The 25,267-nt window shown below is 37.0% G+C and overlaps 1 protein-coding gene across 1 annotated transcript in view; it reads right to left on the bottom strand.

The window, feature by feature from the left end:
* SORCS2 (sortilin related VPS10 domain containing receptor 2) overlaps positions 1 to 25,267 on the bottom strand; it is a 552,065-nt gene that overhangs the window by 25,977 nt on the left and 500,821 nt on the right. Inside the window, exons 15-23 of the mRNA XM_051798400.1 lie at positions 19,217 to 19,337; positions 17,754 to 17,887; positions 17,036 to 17,164; positions 15,136 to 15,307; positions 11,387 to 11,573; positions 7,428 to 7,561; positions 6,171 to 6,294; positions 4,305 to 4,417; positions 2,555 to 2,680 (exon numbers count right to left, since the gene is read on the bottom strand). Of these exons, the coding sequence (XP_051654360.1) occupies positions 2,555 to 2,680; positions 4,305 to 4,417; positions 6,171 to 6,294; positions 7,428 to 7,561; positions 11,387 to 11,573; positions 15,136 to 15,307; positions 17,036 to 17,164; positions 17,754 to 17,887; positions 19,217 to 19,337 (1,240 nt within the window). The remainder of the gene's footprint in view (positions 1 to 2,554; positions 2,681 to 4,304; positions 4,418 to 6,170; positions 6,295 to 7,427; positions 7,562 to 11,386; positions 11,574 to 15,135; positions 15,308 to 17,035; positions 17,165 to 17,753; positions 17,888 to 19,216; positions 19,338 to 25,267) is intronic.

Here is a 25,267-nt window from a genome sequence, read left to right as displayed (position 1 = left end):
AAAAGGGCTTCTGTCAGATTGGAACCAAATTTCAGAATTTTTCCAAAGGGCCCCTACTACTACACTGACAGCTTACTTATCATCTTTGTTATTGATGGCTACTTTTATCAATAATGACTCCCATTCTAGATAGCATCACATCCCAACACTCCATGTAAAACACTAGTAAAAACTCCAGTAAGAAGGTTTTCTCTGCCTGACCAAGAAAATATTGCCTTTAACAATCTTTCTGAAATAATGTAATATTCCCAAATCTGAAAGGTTTTCAGCCAAGAACCAATAGGTTCTCTTTAAGGGAAGACATTTCATAACTAAGTTAATGATTTCAGGGACACCTCCTTCAAATGGGCAAAAAACATTCTGCATTGGTGAGTCTTCTCAGTAGTATCACAACACACCCCAGCAGTGTGACAAAGCACATCCTTCCAGTGACACACAATAAAGATCGTCAAGATTCTCTTCTGGTAACAGAAGAGAATGTAAGAAATCTTTAAACAAGTGACAACAGAAGTATTTTCCTGTTGACTTAACCAGTTACTGCTTCTAAGTTTATTCACATAAGGTATATTTCAGGATATTTCTCAAGTCACAATAGATTCTGATACAAGACATTTTATCAAAATTTGTGCCATTCAAGTCTAAATCAACAAAATTCATATGCACATATCAATAGCTAAAGTAGTGCCCATTAGCAATAATATAAAAATAGAAATGTAGGCAGCTGGCACTAGAAGACTGGCTCTACAGCACTGTACTGTATAAAACAATCTGTGTTGAAATGTGATATTAGTGCACATGACTTTTTATCATTGGATAGCATAGGACTCTGTAATTGCTCCTGTCTCCCTTGTTCTTGCTCCAGCCCCAGCCATCATGGGTCTGGTCCCGTTCATCCTAACAATGTCAGAAATGCACATCTATTCTCCAGATTATACAACTACTTTCCCCTTTCAGTGCTCCTCTACTTTCAGAAAAACTTTGTAAGATCTTACTGGAGGACAACTTATCACAAAATCATGCCCTGTTAAACTACTGTAATATCCCTACAGCCCCATTGAACAGAAGCTTTTCCAAATCATTTGCAAAATGTGATTGTTCTTCTTTATGCTTTAGGCCAACTCACTTGATGTTTCATATACAAACATGAAGAAAAACCTTGAGGTAGCATTGATTACAATTGATGATATTCTTTAAGCTGCCTTGAAGCACAGCACCAATATAGAAATTGGGATTTAAAGGCAAAACTAATATGCATAACATTTTGCACTGAAATAAAATGTTTGTACAATAGAAGAATCTATCACCATTAGTTTCCTTACATTATTAAAGACTCCCATTCCACATGCATTCAAAATAAAGATTTTTCTTTTAGAAGCTGCACTTTGCTTCTTCAAGAAATGGAGAGTTGTAAATTATTTTGTTGTGGTAATATTCCCCTGGCTGAAACCATTAGTTCATGAGTCGCTCTCAACAAAAGAAACAATTTGTTAAAATTAACTATTTTCTGCAACATAATCAGGAATTCAGACTCCTGGGTATTCTCACCGTGATTACAGGGAAGAATGGTAAGGGTTTGGGAATGCCAAAAAAGCAGAACACTTTGTGCACTCTCACTGTAGTCTGTGCATCTTAAATATAGACACTTGTTCAAGTACTTGGACAGCTTCAACATACTCCTTTGGACCTTTCAGAGTGTATCTCATCAACTCCAAACACAATCTACTGGGTTTGTGTTAATATGAAGAGCTTCGTTTTGCCTACTTCTCCAGCTCTTTGGATACTGTAACCTTGTCTTAAAAAGCAGTAAAATGCCCTTCAAAATTAATGATACCTTGCACTGATTCTTTGTAACTGGCAGGACTTGAAATCCAAGATACAGACACAGAGCTGGGACCTGTTCCTTCTCTATCACAGTAAAGGACAAATATAATAGATTATAAGCACCACAGAGCCTTCTGGTTTTCAACTGGCATAAGGTCCTTTATTATGAAAGAAACATGGTTTGGAAATAAATAGGGAGAAAACAATGTCTGATTTTCATTCCAGTGTTCACTATATTTGTTTCTTGCCAATTGAAAAGGACATTTGTTCACAAATGCAGAATATACTTGCTTGTTGCTCTTCACATTACGGGTCAATTACTAAGGTTCTGGTTCAGTTTTGACTTTGAAATCTAATTTGCTTCTGAAGACATTGCAGAGAAGGTTCATCCCTTTTCAGAAGTATCAGTGTTCTAAACACACTCTTTGCTTTACTGGCCTTTCACAGGATGACATACATCATCTCTGTTTCTGTTTAGAAAATCAGATCAATATTAAATATTCTTGAGAAATACACTAAGACCAGTAAGCACTAGATTATGCTGATCTTTACACTGATCTTTACACAGACACAGCTTCATGTGAGCTTCTATATGTATCTTGTCAGGTGGGAGTGAGATCTTTACATAGGTAGAGAACACCTCTCAATTTCGTACAAAGACAATGAGAGTACAGACATTTATTGCAAAACAGGATTAAGACTGTCCCAAACAGACATGCATTGCCCTGTTTACCTTATCACTAGTTAAACTTCTCTTCTTTTTTGGTTGGTTTGCTGGTAGTAGCACATGCAAGTCAGCAGCTGTGGGCAGACCAGGTTTCACAACTGTCATGAGTGTTTCTTCAGGTATATTGGTTTCCTGTGAAGACAGCAAAAGCATATGGCAAATTACAGGACAGCACAGTTTGTGTTTTATATAAAACACATAAGTAACTCCACATGTGGCTTTTAGATTTGGTGTTCAGATCCCTAATATTTGGAAGGGATTCCACTAGAAGCATGAACAAAGTGAAGCATAAGTGTACTGAAATGTGAGCTGCTCTTTGAAGACTGGAAGAGCTAAGTGTTGTTTTCACATTAAAGTAACTCAGTGGCATCAAGAAAAGAAGTAAAATGAAGAGGTATGCAGGTTTTATCAAAACTCTGCAATGGCTGAGCATTTCTAGGGTATGATAAAACAAAAATCCCAAGTGATTTAGGATTCTTTGTGGGCCATTCAGATACAGCATAGACTTAGAAGGGCATATTAATTACAGCTAACTCTAGCCTAGAAAGGTTACTTTTCCATCTGTGTTTTACAGGCAGAGAGAAGTCTTTGAATGTGAGACTAGGAGCACCTAGGTTCAGTTCCTGAAATGGTAACAAATACCATCATTTCCCCACTGAAAGTCAGATGAATCACTTTTCAAAATATTTTGTCCAAATTTGGTTTTAGTCCCAAGTTCCTCCACATGTTGTACAATACAGCCCCACAATTCTAATGACGACACTCTGGGCACTTGCCATAGCCTTCCTCAAACAGACTCTGAAATTCCATTAAATTTTCCATATACTTTGGTAAATGTTTTAGTAATTCTTAAAATGCAAGGACTATTTTATAAGGGAGTAAAATATATTTTTGACTGACACCGGTTATGGAATGAGTTTAAGTTGATAAAAGTGGGAAATTACTTTAATTTGATGTTTGATATGAGCCTATAAAAAAAGGCAGGAAACTGTATAAAGTCAAAAATTTAGAACCTGACTTGCACTACTGTAAATCCAGGAAAAATAAAGTGATTTAAAATGCATATATTTTAAAAACAATATCAATCTGTACCTCAATGCTACTGCCTTCACAAAAGCCAGTGTGTGCACCCTCAGTTGCTGGCAGGGTGCATATGTGAAGAGCACAGCTCTCAAGTTCAAAGTTTTCATGAGGTGCTCTTTACTTATCTCACAGTACTACTGCAGAGCTTTGTATTTGATTTAACCTACAGGATTCAGCTATTCCCAATCCACATATCTTTTGTGAACATGATCTAAAGAATCAGCTGTACAAACTGCATGCCTATATATTATATGTAATTTTCAGTTACACAACTAGCATAATAAATTCTTTCTTTGTGCTTTGTTTTTACACGATGTCTTTTATGTTACAAAGCATCCTTTGCTTAGCTTCTAAATCTCTCACATTTAAGCTACTCTTCCTGTTTTGGAGTCAGCAGTATTTGCCAATATGTCTATTCCTAATCCCAGAGAGCAATATTTAGCATTAATTGCCAATTAGGCTGTGTTAGACCTAAACTGTCTACGTTACAATATCATTGTCTACAGCCTGCACGTAAAAGTGACACTAGGCTCAAACTTGCTTGAAATGTGGCTCATGAGGTTCACTTTATTATTTTGCTCTGCCTCCTTTTTTCTAAATGAGAAGGTATTAACTTAACCTTCAAGCTTTACAACTGCTGAGGGAACATTTTACGAGCAATCTGAAAGAGCACCTTTGCAAGAAGTCGTGTTACTACCCGCCCTATGTCTTCCCTCCACTCTGGTATGTCGGGGTTGTACATGTCCAGGTGTTTAGTAAACTTCAATGGAAGAACGTGAAAATGATCTAGAAAAAAAAAAAAGAAACATTTTGTACAAGTGATAAACCAAGTTGCAAAAAGGGTTTTGTAGAACTAAAAGCTGAAAATCTATATTTAGTGTTTTTTGCTGTGCAGCGCTGCAGTATCTAGGACCCCATTGCTCTATGTTGTCAGGCACTCAATTTCTCTCTGTATTTTCATCAACATCATCAAATTTATGCCTAAAGATTAAAAAGCAGTAAGAAAAAGAAATAAACAAAGGAGATTTACATATATGCTCTGGGGTCATAATGTTCCCAGTAATTTTTCCTTAGGTCAATAAGTCACACAGAAGTGATTGGTTTCTTTTATTTGAAATGAGAATGTGCCAATGGGTTGTATTCTTACCAAATCATAAATATGTGGGATTTTGCCCATTACACCTTCCTGTTTTCCATACAAAATGAATACCTCACATATTGCATAAACTAGATACGAAAATAAGAACAGAAATTATATTACAAATGCTAACCACTGCCCTCTGAAAAAATAAAACCAAGGTACATCCACAACATTTCTCTGGATATTGTCAAAAGTATCTGAAATACTAGAAATGGGTTGATCCTCAGAAAACAGTCTCTTAAAACCCTCCCTTTCTCCCTGCGTGCTCCTTGGATGAACATCTGGGCAACTTAATGCAAAGAAGAAATAGAGATAGCCTGGAATGGAGGAGTCAAGCCTGCCTCTCCCAATACTTCCAACAGAATTATATTTTAGTGTGGCTTTCTTTTCCAAAAGTTTCTTTATTTCTGTCATGGCCAGTACTTTCGTGCTCCTGATATCAGGACTGGTCAATAGTAAGAGCAAAAGGAGTGCTGGAAAGCCAAAGTCATTGATGTAGTCACACTAAGAGGGTTATACTTCTAAAGATTACAAAAAAAGCTGATGCACTTATACGTAAGTGGTGGCATAAATGTTAAATTCATTTATCTTAGAAAAGGAGAAGATTCATAAAAGCTCCATTTTGTTGTGTGGGTTTTAACATTATTTTAAATTAATAAGCATAATAAAAGCAAAAATAACAGAATCTTCTCCAGACAATAGAGATGTATAATGTTGTGTATTGTGTGATATCAGAAGGCTTCTAGTTCTGCATTCAGAAGGTTTTATACTTATCACAATTTCCACATGTGACAGTACAAATACAAATGTAAATAATTTTCCAGCACTACATTTTCCACAGTATATTATGCCTTGTCACTACATTATAAGACACAAAAAACCACCAGGGCACAATGTGGAACAAGAGCTGAAGGGTTATTCAATAATTACAGCAGAGCTATGCTTGATCCAAACTCTCAGATAAACATCAAAGGTACAGTGACATAGTGTGATAAAAGGCAATTATTTGACATTTTATTCAGTGCTGAGAGTACATACTCAACTAAATTTTCATTTTTTTCAGAGGCATTTAAACTAATTTATTTAGAAATTCTGGGAAACTTTCTAGTTTTAGGCCAAAATACTACTTAAACACTGTTGCCACATATAGCATTTGAGAACTACAGTAACATTTAAAACAAGAAGAGGAAACAAAATGTTTCAGATTAAACTCTTCCACACAATCCCACTGTTCACTTCACGGAGTTACCTTGTGACAGTTCATCCCTACAATTTTAAGAGTTAAATGTGGCATTAGACGTAATTTTACAACAGGTTCAGTTGTTCCAGGACTGGCTTAAGATGTACAACAACAAGTACATATGAAACAAAAAAAAATGAAAAAGACTAATGTCTCACCAAAAACATGGACAACTTTTGAGTCCTGAAGCATGGAGCTCCCACAGGAAACTTGCACTGTAACTCGGACATCACCTGTCTCAGCAAACTTGGTCACCAGAAAACTCTCCAATGTAAGCAGTGGCTTTAAAAAACAAAGAAAAGTTGAAAATATAATTTGAGCAAGAGCCACAAGAACAGTGTCTGAAGAGGCCGTAACTAAAAATATCAGCAAAAAGTTTTCACATCAATTTTCAATTAATCAATATTTTATCAAATTGTTCAACAAAAATTTTCAATACAGGATGTTTCTTTCCCTAAATGGATCTTTTATAAACAGAAAAGCAGCCAGATGGGGCAAATATTTCTTCTAGAATAATCGATAGAGTATTAGGGTTTCAGTCAGATCCACCAAAATAAAAGGATTTTGAGGCAGATTCAACACACTCCACAAGATTATATGAAGCAAGTCAGTTGCCTCAAAAAAATGTGGGGTACATCAGGGTCAAAAGGATTAACACTGTCAACTTGGAGTGTCAGCCCACAGTAACCTCCAAGGCAGCGCTGAGATTCTCTGCTCCCTGACCACATCCGTATGAATTACAAAAGCCTTCACAAGACTATGTGGACCTGCAGTACCTGTTCTAGCAATGCCAAAGTCAATAATAATAAACAGATATGGGCTGGTTTTATGGTAGACAGCACATTTACAAGAAGAAAGTTCACTGCACCTATTTGAAGCATTCCTCTGCCTCATAAAGAAAATATTTTGCTTATCTGTTATTGAAAGAATTACCTTAAAAGAAATTAACCTAGCTAGACAATAAATATTGCCAATAGAAATACTGGGATATTTATTGCTCTAGGACATGTTTATCTAGACCTTGATCCCCAAAAGAATATCACTAGATTGTTTGAGTGCTCTCAATGTTTTGATATCCTTTAAGATATCCCATTTTTTTAATATGACAGTTTATTTTAGACTCACAGAAAATATTTATCTATACAAAGAATATATATATATATTTCTGTACAGTACTTTAATTTACAGTACTCACTTTATCAGTTTAGAAGCATATAAATCCAAGTTTCATCATTCACCAATGTCATGATCCCAAATCCATCCCTGTCCTTTTTTTTCCACAAGTAATCAAATACAATAATTTGTTGTGTGTGTCCCCCTCCCCCCCCCGAGAAAATAGTTTAGAAATTGAAACAAAGGAACAACCTTTATTGGAAAGAGATTGAAAATAATCTCAGTAAAAACCATCTGTGTACCTGAAGATTGTTTCCTATCCACCAGTAGAAAACTGTCAAATTAGGGTTCTTAGGCAGTATGATGGCTGTCAGGTTCACCTCCTGGTTTCTTCCAATGACTGGAACCACTTCTAAGTTTAAAGCCTGGAGTGGAGCTGAACAAAGTTCCCAAAATATCATTGAACAAGAATCCATCAGTTTATTAATGCCTCTTTCCCCAAAAGCCTCTCACCTGAATCAGGTCCTGAATTTTTTTTTCCCTCCCTTCTGCTTTTACATCCATGTCAAAAGACATGGACATAATTGGAAGGACCTCATTTCAACAAAAAAATATCCCCCAAATCACCTCAAAATCTCAGAAACAAAATCTTAAGCAATGAGACGGATCAACCAAATGCACTTCTCTGATGCACGGTTTTTTGTGCATTTCCAATCCTACAGCACATAAGCAAATACTCCAGTTAAAAAGTGGAAAAGGCAATCTCAGCTCGTTTTTTTTTTTTTTAGTAACAAAAGATCAAATGAATAGAAATCTAACAAATCTCAAATTGCTAAGGGAAAAGCAGAAAACTAAAAAAGAATGCTGCTGACTACTCATTTTCATTATAAAAAATCAGCTGTTAGGCTCACATCACACAGAAACTCTCATTAATGCATGCTTTAAAATAGATGTGTATATCGGGGAGCATTTATTTGCAAATCAAAATAGGATAACCTCTGTACTCCAAAATGTGCCTTAGAGTAAGTTTATTCCTTTCTGAACTTTTGCCTATGAAGGTTGTATGCACTATTATTTGTATAAAAGAAACACATCATTATGGTGGTTTTATCTGCTTCTAAGTGTTGTGGTTATTAGTGTTGTGTTGCTTCACAGTACAGTAACTGTATTAAAAAAAACCCTTTCCCTCAGAGGTTTTTGAGTATATCTTTTTCAGAATGCATAAAGGTAAAAGCTTTATAACAGTATAATGTCATAACTAGAATTTCTTAACTTCACCTGCACCATCTACCCAGGATACCAAAATGCTATATGGCCCAAGATTCATTCATTACACAGAATGAATGTTAACCCATCCATTTTTGTTCCATTCTACATATTTTTTAACTCATTCAAAGGTTTTTCATCTCAGTGCAAACTTACAGGTTGTTAACACTGGTCTAAAGTATCTCTCTTTGTGTCAGGAGCTGAATCACTGCTAATTCACTTTGATTAAATGGATTGAACTTCTCTGAAAACAAGTTGTCTGATCTCTTTTCCCACCTCACTTCACATAGTCTGTGTGCTGCTTCATCCCAATGTAAGACTCTACTTTCACTCTGCATTTTCTACAATGACTCTTAAATCACCTACATGAATTCAAGACATGTTGGGTGCTTAAACAAATGATTTCTTCACTAGCTTCCAGAGGAGTTAAAATGTTTCTCCCTGTTGCTGGTATCTTGAAGAAAATTCAGAATTTTTAGGAATTTCATTAAATTTGTTCCTCATAGAATTTCCTTCTGATGAGGTAAAATAAAGAAGTCTGGAGGGATCTGTGAAACTGTTTTGATTTTGCCATAAATTTGCATTTTCCCAGAGGAAACTGATGATTTTGAGATATGTTTTTGCTCCTGAAGAAGGTTGCTTTCTTTTCCAAAATTTTTAAGAGCAAGTTGTTTGGTACTTGAGTGATGACTGCTATTTCAATCTTACTGCTCCTATATATTAAAGAGCTGAGAACAATTATTGCAAGTCCTCCTGCTTGTGTCTGTCACACAAGTCCATAATGCAAGGGAACAAGCCTCATAGCACCCTTAAATGTGTAATATGAGGAATTAATTGACTTAAATTTTTTTGATTATTTAACTAAGTTATAATTTCCATATAGTTTCCATACAGTTTTCCAAGTTTCCTTATTATTCACTTACTATAAAGATCACAGCTTCATAAAAACCAAAATGTGTGCAGTGTATGTAGCAATGTATATAGCTCTTCTTCAGGTCTTTTTATTATGAGTTGCCTACTCACATTTATGCTATCAGACTTAATTTCTCTTACAGTTCATTAGAAAGTTGTAGATTGTGTGATCTGGATCAGAAAGCATGATTTGGATGAAAAGCCAAAATTTATATAATTGTCCTGCATCCCATAGCAACAGAACTCTGAAGTGAAAAATATTCCCTTTAACATTTGCCTCTGAAAAAATTCCCTGGGAATAATACATCAGCCACAGATAGAGTGAAAGCAGGACTCTGTGGACATTTTGCTTTCATGGTTATTCCACAGTGAAAATGTTCCTTAATGGTTATTAGTGCTTCACTAGAACATAGAAATTGCAGTTTAATTTTTTAGGTAAATTAGAAGATTCAAGTAAATTAGTTGTCACTAAAGAGAGCAAATCACATAGAAAGCATTTATTCAAGAAGGCTGGGCCACACACTTCCACGAGCCTTCTAGTCCCTGTGCAGCACCCACGGACAAGTTCAGGATGAGATCACATCTGCCTCAGTGCTCTGCTGTCTCTGTACTTCAGCACCAAAACTCCTTTAATGGACCAGTCATTTACTTGTGTAAAGTAACTCTGGCTTCTGCAATTTGAAAATCCACTGCATAAAACAAAATTGATATCTTTTATTTTTACTGTTTATCCTAATACAGGTCACACTAAAAGTGCATTTTGAGAAAGTGTTCCGCTTTCCATCAGGGCTTGCTACTGCTCATCATTCTCTGAAGGGTTAGAAGTTATTCTCAGAGAGAAGGATGTCACACCGAGTTTTTTTCCTCTTCGTTGCTCGTACAGACTGTTTCTCTGGCTAATCTACTTCTCAGCACCTAGAAGTTTCTAAACAGTAACAGTGAAGCCTTAAGTAATTTACCTGAGCTCTCTGGAGTTGTCAAATGATTTAAAAAATAAACATAACAAAGAAACAGATACTGAAACTGAAGTTGAGAATTTGACTGTGATCCTTTCTGTTTGATTTTAGTAGAAGATTGGCCATTAGTATGAATGGGCCCCATCTGTCAATCAAAGCAGAACTGGAAACTCTGGACTCAAGGACACTGACCAGCAAAATACATAAATATCAAGCTGACATAAAGCACATGGATCTGTGCACATCTGTGTATATGGCTCCAGTGATTTCCGTTGCTTTGGGATTAAGATGGAAGACACACCACTCAAAACAGAGGGGAAACAGACACCTGGAGAATGCAAGATGAGTATCTTTTCCTTTGATGTTACTCGCTTCTGAATTTTTGACACATCTGAAAACAGGCAAAGCAATAGCTGCCTTGAATCTCAAAGAAAGAGGAATATTCAGTTCCAGTTATGAGTTTCCCTCTTCGTTTCAGTTATGAGATGACTGAGGTACATTAAACTTGCAATGGTGCATGATATTCCCTGTGCCATGATATTCTTTAGATTATATATGTTTGATTGGGTATTTTAGGTCTTAATTAAGGAGAGGGAGAGAAGTCTAAGACAATTGATACTGCTTGCCAGCATGAAGTTATATCCAAGTACCATTTAAAATTCTGTGAGAATTAACTAACTAAAATCTAGATTTAGAAACACTGAGATTTTTAATATTTTTCAAAATCATACAAAAGCTCATATGTTTCTCAACACATCTGTTCATTTGCTTTACACTACACCTAGAAGCTTTAAAAAGATATAGTGTTAAATTTTGGCTGCTAAGGCTGCCAACAGGGTCTTGAATCAGGAAGATGGATAAAACCTGAGATTTGAACTGAGGCATACTTGTTTAAAAGATTAATAAACCATCCTTCTGTCCAACTGGAATAAAAGTAATTCTGATCTCCTATTACATTAGGTTTACAAGCCTCTGAATTCAAAACATACAACACTGCAAGGATGCATGAGGGTGTTGAAAAAATATGCCTTTTCCTAATTGCGACTAGTAATTTTCTTTACTACTTCATAGCTGTCATGAGGTTTTTACACAGTGGTAGAAGTAAGAAAAGCAAAGAGATGATTTACAGTTGACTTGGATGAACACCACAGCCTCATCATGCCCAGCCACATTCTCAGCCTTCACTGACACACGGTAAATCCCAGGATTCTCATAGCGGTGACGGATGGGTTCTCCAGTCATCGTAAGGTTCACATATATCGCCTTAAAGCCATCTCCAAGATCTACCTGGTATTTGGTACTCAATATATCACCCTAAAAGGAAAATATATCAAAAACATTTTAAATGGCCAGAACCAAAACAGACAGGACACATGTTTATAACCCTTTACTGAATCACAGCAGCATTTTCAGCCCCTGCCAGACATTTTGACTCAATTGCAATAGCTGCAGTAAAACCACTACAACCCATGGCAATGCTGTTAGTGCAACAGATGCTGTGTGCATTAATAGAGATAATACCAAATTTCCACAGTAAGGTGCTACCTTAAAATTAGACACCTCAGACCACTAATCAAGTTGTATGGCACAGAAATCATCACTCTTGTCTTAATGCAGCTGGACATTAACTAACATAATGGTGTGACACTCATATCATTGCAAGCAATTGAAGATTGTTATTTTAGCAAATTACTACTCATCCCGTGAACTTTTAGCCTTTCCAATTATTAAGTAAAATTAATTGGCTTAGGCACTCTTCACAGCACCATCTAAGCACAGCATCCTAGTGTCAATTACATGGCCTTTAAGACCCAAGCTGGGATCTTCACACAGAGGTGTTCAGCATTATACTGAGCCACCAAGCATGTCCAGAACTACCATGCTCTAGTGCAAAATTAGATGCATGGTTAATGAAGCAGATTACCAAGCTGGGTTTGGGAAAGGGTTTAAAAGTCCAGCCAAATAATTTTGTCATATCAAACATCTCATTGAATTCATAATTCCTCACACTTCTGCCAAGTGCTCCTTTAAATGACACCGTCTTCCTAAACTCAGGCCTAAAGGACTGCAAAGCTGATAATACTGTCAGAGGACAAACATGACTATTACTCATGTTGTCGTGGTGTGGCTGCTCAGGAGAGAAATCAGGCCTGTGCTACATGGACTAGAGATTTGGATGCAGTGAAAGGAAAATTCATTTTAGCTGTTAGCAGTAATACTTTCTCAATACTACTGGCAGCACTGCCTTGGTGAGCTGCCCTGCTTCCTTGATCTCCAACAGTATTTATGTTCCTGCTTGCTTGCCATCACAGCCATGCAATTAAGACAGGCTACAGGGCCAGGCTTCATAGAAAAGCCTCTGTGTTGTGAAAACACAGTATTGATTTAAAAAATTTCATTGCCTCTGGGAAAGGAATGTATACACCCATGTGCTGGTCAAGTGACAGGAAAGGGCATCAGAGCAGAGAAGGACTGACACCAATTGAAGTATTCAAAAATCACTCCACTTCTCCAAAAGCCACTCTGAAATAGGTTTATTCCAAAATTTAATCTCAAAAGGAAGCAATAATGTAATTTTTTCAAAATGGCAACAATCAGCCATTGGAATAGTCTCACCAGGAAGCTGGTGGATTCCCCACAGTTGGACACTTTTAAGATTCAGCAGCACAGGTGCTGGCCATCTTGTCTAGGCTGTGCTTTTGCCAAGACAGGTTGGACTAGATGATCATCGAGGTCCCTTCCAACCTGGCAGTCTATAATCCTATGATTCTTTGAAAATCAAAGGAGGTACCAAGGCTAGAATTTATGTTCCCTGGCATAACAGAAGAAAGGAAAACATACTATTATTTCCTCCTTTTGTTATTTGGCAGTGTGGTTGATTTTCTTCCTTGTTTTATCAGATGAAAGAACATTGCTTACAATGTAAAAGAACACCCATAATAAGGAACCTGTAGGATTATCAAATACCTAAGCACCATATTTCAAGACACGTAAAGGACCTTAAAAGCCTCTTCACTGTGAATAGTTTTTTCTTTCTTTTGACAACAGAATAGTAGAATTTAGCAGAAGAGATAATATATTATATTACACTTTAAAGCAGAAGAGATATGTTCTTGCCAGCAGTGTAAGTGGAATCTCTTTAGATGACATTAGCTTGCAAAGAGTTCTTGTTCTCTCTTTCTTATGCTAACAAGTACACATGTGTATTTTTTCCAGATGAGACAGAAACCAGTGTTAAAAGCCAATAGATGCAAGCTTCTCTTACTATATTATTCTAAATAGCTTCCCTAGTGTAAGGATGAGAGTGTTATACTCAAAACAACAAGATACTTATATTTTCCAGACCAATAAACAAAGAGAGCAGTGGACAGAAAACAAAAGAGTCACATAAATCAGCTAAATTTATAAGAAGTTGGGGTTTCCACTTCCATAAAAAATAGGAGATGGTCATGATATTATTTATTCATATATTCAGCCAACAGGCTATGGAAAAAAAAATTATCATCATCATCATTATTGCTATTATTTCTAAGGACACCTGAAAACTGCCCAAGCATAACAGAAGCATGTTTTATTTACTCTCTTATGTCTGGCATTCCTGCATTCCCAGAAACTAGTAAATTAATTTTGTTCATTGGAGAAAGTAGTATGCTTTGGTTTATTGTAGTAGAGCTGTTTCTTAAACTCAGTAATTGTTATGAATTCTCATTGGATTTTGTCATATAGATTAAATCCTAAGAAACGCTCAGGACATTTGAGTTTAAATATTATTCTTAGCCATAGAGGGCACCAAACTGCTACAGTTCTTCTAAATCTGCCTTCCTCTTTCATGAACAGAGCACAGACTTCACCAGGAAACACAGTACGAGATTGTCTTCAAGATCCCTCACTTCTGAAGATTTGTGAATAACTTTAAATGGTTTTCATATTGCCACAGAGATCCATGAAGGTTTCAGTAGGAAAAAAGTCAAACTGCCAATCAAAATCATTAGAATCCAAATTGCAACCAAATGCTCTGGGCTTACAATAAACATTTCCAAACAAATTCTAGAAAGAGGAGGCAGCAGAACTTGTCACACAAACTGTTGGGGCACTGCACGCATTGGGATGCAGAGCCTGAGAAGCATTAAGCAGGCCAGTGTTCTGCACGTAACTTTCTTGATTCCATTACAGAAATAAATCCCAAGTGCTCAATTTATATTGCACAGGTTTGCCAAAATGTGTGAATTTTCTTATAATTCTTGCAAATCAGTGGGGTTAGCCAGGATGTACAAATACTCTGGTAACCTGAGCACAGCAGTTATAGCCTAATGCTAAAAACCAAACATGAGGAAACATACCCATGGCAAACAATTCATCCAGCAATTACTTACTGCTGTTGGTCAGGGCCTTATCTCACTCAATAAACAGAAAATCCCCCATATCTTTGGCAACAGAACTAATATATAATAAATATTCTTATGCTGTGCTATTTGCTGATTTCTGTAAAGCTTTGCCTCATTCCTTTCTGAAAGGCAGATTCTCAAAAACACTTAAACCCGAATATTAAATATTCTCTGCATTTCTGTTCTTCTCTGATACAACAGCTGAGATTTTCAGTCCAAGGAGACTTTGGTAATCCAGTTGCTTTGATTTTCCAAGAAGCTATTGCCTTTGCTGCTGAGGACAAAAATCCTGTTCTGTGGGTAGAACTTGGAGATTCACTGAGTCTACTGTCTTGTCTGATTCACTTGAAAATAGAAGTTTCAATATTTCCAAATCCATTAATCCTTGTCTCAAGCACAAATTAATCTTCATTCAGCAGCAAAGCAGGTAGGAGTGAAATTAACCCTAAAAGCAGCAATTAAACTTTCATGGAGCCAACGTTTATTACTACCTGCTCTTGTCTGACAATGAAGGTGATGTCTTCCCCGGGCCTAACAGCCAGGCTTTCTTCTCTGATGCTGATCTGAAGTCCCTTGGGAGCAATCAATGGACACATATGCTGTGCTACATTCTGCTGCAGGTCTACACCACCTTCACACACATTAGAGACAACTTTCCTATACCTGCAAAAACAGTAAGCAGTGAAAATGGTGAACTGGAGGTAAGCAAAAGAATGCCATCAGAGACACCAAGTGCAAGTGTGATTGTAGCTAATGCATTTTCCTTGGGTACACAAACAGACAAGATTGCAGACAATCAAAACCAACTCGCAACGCAAGTACTTGGATTGGGGACTTTGCCTTTACTAAGGAAAACCCATTGAAGAAGGGTGGTGTGGAGCATGATGAGGATTTCACTTGAATGCATTAGAAGAGTCTGTCTTTTCAAACTTAGAAATGTGCCTATCTCCAGGAGATAGACAGTCTTCTGTCCTCCTTGCCATCCCCTTTCCTAGCACTCAACAGTCTTAATTGCTCTAGAGGTTTGGGTTCAAACCCCAAAGACCAGGAAGAAATTAGACCAAGCAGCTTCTGCATTAACCCAGAACTAATTGCTTAACCACTGCTCTAAAATCAATTAATTTCTTAAAAGACTTGTAACATTTGTGTAACATAACAGTATAAAAGATTGAAAGAAGTAACACTTTTTAAGAGTTAATAATGAAATACTTGGGCGCATACAGTAATTATTTACAGATCAGTTTCACGTAGGTATGCGATTTTTAAACGTCCTTTAAAATCAGTCATATGTCACTCTTTTGAATTCCCACTCTGTATATCACAGCTGTCAGCCGCAACCCAAAAGGCATCATTTTCCTTGGTAAGGCAAATATACACAGAGACTGTGATTCTATTGCCAGATTGGACATTTCATCATTTGGTTCTCATCTCTACAACTGACTGAGATGGTGTTATGATAAGCCAGAATAGATGCCAGCTGCAAGTTATTCTCAGCACAGACGTCAGACTACATTGTAGTGTATATCCTATGTGGTATTGTTTACAGTTACTAACGCTTTCCTTTGATTCTGAGTGTCCCATATGGTCAGGAAAAAAAACTATTCTTCGCAGAACTTCTTGCTCTTATGAAAATGAGAGACTGGGAAATTTTGTGAGATGACACCAGGTCCTCAGAGTAATTTATTAGATACAAACTGAAAATTGCTCTGGACCTAAGCAATAAGCTAAAAGAAAAGGTTTTGAATGGACATTCCTATCAGAAGTGTAAAAATGGCTACAGAATGTTACAAAAAAAACCATTAAAATGCTGCAAACAAGACAGCTCCCCCTCTTCTTGAACAGATTAGTTTTTCAACCACTGGGAACATGCAAAGGAACAATTATCTTCCCTTAATTTGTAGGAAGCTTCTGCACATGCACTAAGTCCGTCACAGCTTTTGCATTTCCCAGTTTTTACAGTTTACCTTATTTACATTTCATAGAATCACAGACTGGTTTGGGTTGAAAGGGACCTTCAAGATCTTCTAGTTCCAATACCCCAGCCAGGGCAAGGAACGTATTCCACTAAACCAAGTTGCTCAAAGTCCCACCCAACCAAGACTTCCACACTTCCAGGGAACAACTGCACAAGTTGTTCAGTGTCTCACCACCCTCTCAGAAAAGAATTTCTTCCTAATATCTAATCTTAACCTATCCTGCTTCATCTGTAGGCCATTCCCACTTGACCTATCACTACATGCCCCTGTAAAAAGTCCCTCTCTAGCTCTCTTACAGGCTCCCCTGAGGATTGAAATGTGAATTTCTTTCAAACCACTTTTGAGGCCGCTGGTTGGAATATTCTCCCTCTCTTTGGAAGCCTCATCAAGCCAGTTGAATGTAAAAACAGCTTACCCAGTGCTGCTGGTGTATGCCTGCCCCAGCACACAGTCTTCAGGCGGTGCTTCTGGGTTAAACCAAAAGTCAGCAAAGCATTTGTTAGACTCCGACTTCAGAAGTGCAGAGCGCTCAAACCCATAATCACTGAAAAACATCAACACCAAGTGTGTTACTATCCCCACTTCACTCAGCAGTCTAATTTGGGGTGGATGAGACTACATTTTTAAGAGTAAATAATTTTTTTTAATGTTATTCTACCAGATGAACATACAAGTTGATGAAGCTAGTTCTGTTTTAAGTCTAATTTCAGTGGGAGTCGTGTACACTTCAGGGAAAAACTGGTTGTAATTACTTTGTCAGTTCTGCAAAATTAACTCCCATGGTACCTTAGATCTTTCAAAGGTTTCCTTTGCCACTCAGACCAAACATTTCCTTGCTTTTTTTTTTTTTTCATTTGCAAATAGAAAGGGTTTGTTTGCCTTTTAAATGAATCCAATGGTCATTTTTCAAGCCTTGATCAATAGAGAAAAACATCAGGATTTGTTCAGGCAGGTGAAACACATACTTAAACATGGCAATATTTTTAACAAATGCAAAAGAAACCCGCTATTCAAATAACAGTTTACCTATTTATTTATATATGGCTATGTGGGGAGAGGGGAAAAAGGAGAAAAATAAACCCATCTCAAACTATTTACTAGCAATAAATCAAAAGGTCCACAGACAGACTCACCATAAGAAATCAGAGTTCACACATTCACAAACTTTGGATGTGAGAGCTGATGTGAAACTTCTCCCTTTAATGCACCATGATGAAATCTTCCTCTTTCGAAAGCTTCTCTGCTGGCCCATGATGCAATGATCACCCTGGATATCAAAGCATGGGACTTATTGCACCGTAACCTACACCACACACATGACCTTATGTTGTCCTGAGAAAGGCTGATCTTGCTGCCAAGAACTTGTATCAACTCTCTCATATTCAAATATATAGGTATAGATAGCTCTCATATTCACTGCTGTCTGCTAACAGGTCACTACAAAGTTGTAACATAGGTTGTATTTCCAGGGTAAAAATCTGAAGATGTAGGTGAAAATTCAAGTGCAATCTAACCCATGTTTCATGTGTACACAATCTAGGCACAAAGTTCCAACTGGCCATTTATATATTCGCTGTGGCTGCACACAGCTGAAGTTCTCTCTAAATCACCATATCTCATGTTGGCAGTCAACCTGATGTACCAAGCATGTGGACACAGGTAGAATGAAGGCTATCTTTACATGCTCCACTGGTAATTGGGCAGCTGCAAGTACTCTGTCAAAGTCATTTTAGTAGTTTCTAATTTCTGAAAGACATTTCGATGCCAATATTCCAAAATACTGTTACTCTTTAGGCTCAGATCTGCATAATATTCTCAGTAAACACACAGCAGTTCCAAACAAGAAGTGTAAAATTAGGCATGAGAACTGGTAAATGGGAGCAGTAGAGTTGGAGTAACACAGAGTAGTATGCAAAAAATAAACCAACCCTGCAGAGAGCAAAAGAACAAATGTACTGGAAGAAGCAAAACATAATAATCTGAATGATTATGAATAAATATGACATATTCCATTTAATTAAAAAAAAACCCTCAGACTTGCCTCTTCAATCAATACACTGTAGAGACAGTTTAACTTCCCAAAATTGGATTTGGCCAGACCACCAGGATTAGCACAGCCTTAATGCATTACTGCAGAAATGGCATTGCCCAAAACAACTGGACTCCATTACATGATTGGTCCACTGAGATCCTAAATTACTTCTGGAATGGACTGTACTTATGGCAATTTATATATGAGTACAGTATGTGGTCAGGAAGTTGGCAGAACACATGACTACATGTTGAAATTGTTTGAATCAATATTACACACTTCAGTTTATGGTATATGCTTCCTAATCCAGCAGGACCACCTATTATTATGGCAACCCAGCAGATATATTTCCACCTTTCCTAGGACACAGATTACACAACCAAAATGAACACAAAATCCTCTCCCATTTTAAACTATTGCAAAATCAGCAAATATCAGCATAAGGAGACTAAGCTGGGGATGTGGCATGCAAATTCAATTTGGAAACATTTTCCTAGCACACAGTTCTATATGAATCTGAAAGCTATGGAAAAGTTTTGTCAGTTAACATAAGACCACGAATACCTGCAGATTTGTGAGCTCCCAAGACTCGTAGTCATCATCAGTGCACTCCCTGGGGAAGGATGGTCTGAAGTCCACCTTCACCAGTTCCCAGTCCGAACGGTAGCTAATATGTCCAAAGACTCTGAACAAAAAGATCAAAAGTAAACTCTTACTGCAAAGAAATACCATACATCTGAGATTCAAAATTTCAGTTCTATCTTTTCCACTGTCATAGTTCTGTGCTTAAAGGTACCAGTTTAATTTTTCTTCTGCTTTTATTCCTCTTTATGTATAATGAGTCGTTAGGAAACATTTGTCAATTGCATATGAAACTTTTCAATGAAAAAATATATCTCATGTATTAGAGATTTTTTTCTCTAGCCCAGAAATTTAACTGGAAATAACCTTTTCTAATTTGGAACCCAACATTTTTGTCTATTATCTTTCTATATGAAACACACAGCTCTCAGATTTCAACAAGAAGCAGAACTAGGATCACCAGATTGAATTTCCAGCTCTGTCACCCATTCCTTGAGATTATACTACAACTTCTTCAGTTGGTTTTGTTGTGGGTTTTTTTGTTAATTTCCACAGGTTTTAGATAGCAATTTGCTATTGTTTAAAGTCACAGCAGTATAATGAAATTGTATCAGTTTCTAAGGAATACACTGCACCTACACATTGTACTGAAGAACTCAGAGTCTCCTCTTCATTTCAGATAGTCCCTTGTATAGCAAAAACCAAAAACCAGCCATAAACTGTACAATTTTTTTAGGGAAAAAAAAAAAGGAAATCTCATTGCTTTAAAAACCAAGCTCTATTTTCAACGCAGCCAACATTTTCTAAATCGGAATCTTTATTTCCAAAACAAAATGGGTATGTATGACATCCAGCAACAAATTAGAAAGGATAAAGACTCTATTTGGGCAAAAGTAAAATGTATTTGTGGTTTGTATCAGGCTTATGTGACTTACTTGCCAAAGAATTTAAGGTTGATTCTAAAGCCAACAATTTCTATGCAGTTCATACTGCACAGAGTTCATATTCCAAGCTTTAGTAGCGTTCCCCAAACTAATTCATTCCTTTTGTTTTGCCCTCAATTTTGTCCAAATCCAGACACAGCAGGAATGGTACTGTTTTGTTAAAAGCATTCTGCAGTGCACAGACATTTCTCTTGTCCTGAATACCAGGTTCAAAGTGGAACTAGGGTAGACCAGAAGTGAGTGAATGCTCAACTCTCTGCAGCACAGAGGCAACATCATCACACTAAGCATTTCTCCTGGTAAATGGACGTAGAGCTCTGAAGTCTACCAATGAGGCTGAAAAGTAGTTCAGAGAGATTAAAGACGTACAGTGATTTCTTCCCTTCCTTTCTGGTGTCTTTGCTTCTCATCCATAGCAGAGAGATGTAGATATCGATACATTATTGCCCACACTGCTCACACTGCAAGGACCTAACAAGCCACATGCATAGGAAACCACACCATCAGCAGTGCACTTAATGAAACAGAAACATATGCATTTAGTTTGTATGTCTTACTCTTTTTTTGTAAGGCTCTGAGATTAAAGGAGCTGGATCACCTAATTTCTTTCCTTCTAAATGCACCCATGGCTCAGAAGTAGAAGCAACACACGAAAATTAAAAAATGTGGCTCAGTCCACTGGCTGTATGTGCACATAGGTGTGTGGTCCCACATCTCTCACTGAGACCTCAGGATTTGATTCCTTTTTCTGGTTCAGCTGGATCCTGAGAGCTGCTGTCACCATATAATCTTATTCATTGGTAGTTATATACTCAATAAAGTGACTACTTAGGTGGTCTCATGCTTTTTCCACAACGCCTGTTTCAATATGACTGGGTTTGCTGACAGACATGAAGTGTCTTTTGCATGCTAAATACCTGTACCTCTATTTTAAAATCTTTGTTTCTCCATACGAGGTACTACCATAAAGAAGACTTCGCCATGTGCTTATCCAACACCTGTCTACCTCTGCGGTAGGTGCAATACCTACCTCAGTGAATGCTTCTCTAGACACCACAAAACTTTACAAATCTATTACATTTCTTTTACTAACCCATTTATCAACTAATATGTTCAAGTGCAAGGAGCCAAGTCCTGTTAAAGCTTCACTCCTGCCTCAAGGAAAGTATTTTCCACAGAACAAATCAAATTTTCTTCATCTGTGTTAGCTATCTCAGGCAGATTAGTCAGGAAAGGAGAAGAAAGGAGATGGTGGTTTCAGTTCAAGGCAGAACAGAATAATGAAATTTTCCTGAAAGCATAAAACATAATCTCTGAACTATTATTAATTATATTTGAAATCTCATGAGGATGATTCCAAATGACTATGGTAAGGGAAACACATTGACTATATGTGTAAAAACAGACACATACACGTGTGTGTGTATGTGTATATATAACCAGAGATATGAAACAGCAAAATGAAGCTCAGAGAGTTACAGCATTTGATACCCACAAAGATACCAAACAAATTATTGAGCTATCTACTTCTAAGCACCTTGGAGATAATTAAAATGATAACAAACAGCTACCATGGATTTGTCAAAACCAAATCGTCAAACTAATGTAATTTCCTCCTTTTACAGGGTAACTGGCTTAGCAGATAAAGGAAAGGAGAAAATCTAGCATATTCTGACCTTTGTTAAAACTGTTAGACATTTCTAGCTGACATTGTCTCAATATAGAAAAGAAAGCATCAGTGCAGATAAAATCACTGTGAGGAGGAATGGGAGTACATATCCAATTAGAAGAATCCATTTTCAAAAGGTAGTTATCAAACAGGGAATATTTTGAGATATGTATCACAAAGATATGATGGGTCCACAGTCAATATTTTCATTAATACTCATGAACAAATAAGAAACACGAAAAAAATTTGCAGATAACGCAGAAGGAAGGGAGTGGACATTGACTGATGGAAGCAATGTTCAGAAATCAATATGATGAAATACTCCAAAACCAAGTGCAAAAAGTACTTCTGGGGAAAAAAAAACAAACCAAACTCACAACAAAGGTGCAAAACCAAGACAGAAAATAACTTTCAAATATCGAAGAAATGACTTGGGGAATTCTGAGAAATTAAACCAAGAATGCAGTGTTGCTGCAAAATAAGAAAGACTAATTCTAGGTCGTATTCAGAAATGGAAAACAGAAGACATGGAGATAATTATTTTTATAAACTTGGCAAAAGTGGAGCCTCTGGAAGAATATCATGTCTAATTTTGGATATTTTATGCATATTTACACACTCAATAAAAATGAATTTGAAGAGGGGCAAAATGATTCATAAGGTGCTTAGAAAATATAACCAATGAAGAAAGATTGAGAGAATTGGGTTTTTCTCTGGAAAAGATAAAGCTGAGAAGTAGAACAAAACGTTTTCAGCCTTGTTATAGAGTGAAGAGCTGTCCTGGAGGAAGGGCAAGAAAGAGGAACTACGAGGATAAATAAACTTAAAAGATATAGCTGCACAATTCTCTAATTCCTTCTCATCAGTACTGGTGAAGCTACATGTGGAGTACTGGGTCCAATTTTGGGCTCCCCAGAACAAGAGAGAGATGGAAAGACTGGAGGGAGTGCAACAAAAAGCTGTGAAGGTGATGAAGGGGCTGGAGCATCTCTCCTATGAGGAGAGGTTGAGAGAAGTGGGACTGTTCAGCCTGAACAGTCTCCGGGACATCCACCAAAACCTGAAAGGAGGGTCCAAAGAAGATGGAGTCAGATTGTCTTCAGGGGTGCCCAGTGATAGGACTAGAGGCAACAGTCTCAAACTGAAACACAGGAGGTTTTCTCTGAACAACAAGAAACAACATTTTTACTGTGAGGGTGATCAAGTACTGGCACAGGTGCCTAGAGAGGTTGTGGAGTCTCCATCCTTGGAGATATTCAAAAGCCATCTGGAAACCATCCTGTGTGATTGGCTCTGGGTGAGCAAAGGGGTTGGACCAGGAGATCTCCTGAGGTCCCTTCCAACCTCAACAATTTTATGATTCTAGAATTCTATAGAGGTAATGGTACAAGATATTGGAGTTGTTTATTCCTCCTCACCAGAGTGAGAAATTAGATACTATCAGGATTAGAGATAGACATTAGACAAATTGGACAGATATTGTCAAGTTCCAAATCCTATAATGATAGAAAAATTATAGAAATTATTTTAGAAATTATGCAAAATCTACCAGAGTAATACGGAAGCTACATGCAACTATATGTGCACACAGGAAAGGCACTGCTTCAATAGGTGAACTATAACCTTCTCCTCTGTGGATTTTTAGCAGAAGATAGAAATAACTTTTACTGCCTGTTGGTCCAGCCTCCTGCAAAAAACCCCAAACTGACAAAAAAGGTCATTTCTATTATGGCTGTTCTGATTCTACAGACTGAAAACGAGGTTTTGACAGAGCACAGTAACTGCATCACTGCAAGTAAAATCCCATAGATTCAAGAAAGTGTCCCACTACAGTCACAAACCCCAATAAAAACGCAGTCATACCGCTTTGTAATTCATAGGGCAAATTTCCTAAGGAATCCAGCGCTTTACATGCATCCAGTTTAGCAAACTGTTTGAAAAAAAAGCTTAATGATTATTGATGCTGTGCTGCAGTAGCACATGTTGCTCTATAGTTGACAGAGTTTTGCAGACACATCGGATGAGTGCATTTAAATGTATTGCTAAATATCACTAGAATAAAAAAGAAGTATTTTTTCAAAGTAACAAAGGCATGCATTAAGTAGAATTCGATGGATTAGACAAAAATATGAACTACAATAAAGCAATACATAACAGCAATCACAATCTAATTGCTCAGGTGCAAAATATATATGTCGAATAAAATCATATGAATGGAACAAACTGGAACGGTTCAGCAAGTGTAACTGATGACTAGAAGTTACATATCAAGATGATAGTAATTCATAAGCTACTAAAACCTTCCTCTTGATTAATTGTATTACATTAGAAAGCCATCAAATCAATTCTGTTGAAACTATAAAGGATGATGCTTTGATAAATAATTTTTGGAAGAAATTCCAATTACCTTCGAAATTAATTTACTTTTATTTGCAAGAATTTGGGATCCATAATTTTAACTTCAGTGTTTCAGTTGCCATAACAACTTTGTACATTTGTTCCTAGTTCATTTACGAGCCCATAATTTTTTAATTTGATTGCATCATTTGGTAGATAAGACAGTTTAATGCAGATTTTAAGCTAACTCATTTAAACTATTTGCTAGAGGATTGCTTATTATTTCTGTTCCTGATAAAGCTCATAATCAGGGGGAGCTAATTTAACAGAAATTATATGCAATGATAATCTTTTCCAGTAAATGCACATTTCTATTCAACACACAAGAGCATCTATGCAATAGATACTCCTGGTTCAGATGAGCAGTAATAACTGTGTCACCTGCAAAGGCAACTGCAGCTATGATGCTGGAGACTCCCAAAAACTTATCAGGTAAACATTCAGCTTCTATGACTTCATGCAGGAGAAATGAGCCTGAGTCTGACAACACTGCTCATCTTGAATGTCAGAGACACAGCTTTTTATAAGCACTACATTTGCCTTCCTCTTTAACTTTTCCGCTGCGTTCTTTAGGATTTTGTACATAGGTTTTCATAGCATCAAAACATTCTTTGCCACAGTAGATGGATTTTAGCTACAGTCACATATCACAGATCTCAACCCATATACATTGACACATCTTGAGCAACTGTTGTAGTATTATGGTGGTTTTCCTTTGAGCTGTTAGCCATATTGTCTCCAGACAAGGAAAATAGCTTTGAGCAGCCTTTTGTCTGGATCCTTAGAGCAGCACAGCTGAACCTACAAGTTTTATTTATGAATATCTGAGAACACTCAAAGACCTTAAAGCGGTGGGAGTGATCCTGCAGTACTTTCCCACCAAGGTCACAAAGACAGCACATGCAAAATTTATTCAGATGTTTATTGTAGCAACTAAAACTGTGCAAGTTTTGCAGTCATACTGAAGACTATTGATGACAACTGTGTGATGCACAGTTACTTTTGTTTTAAATCAGAAGCCTC

This window comes from Manacus candei, unplaced genomic scaffold (genome assembly GCF_025592945.1).
Source record: "Manacus candei isolate 608988 ecotype Guabito, Panama unplaced genomic scaffold, ASM2559294v1 h1tg000048l, whole genome shotgun sequence".
Taxonomy (NCBI): domain Eukaryota; kingdom Metazoa; phylum Chordata; class Aves; order Passeriformes; family Pipridae; genus Manacus; species Manacus candei.
This window is presented reverse-complemented; position numbering and strand designations above follow the sequence as displayed.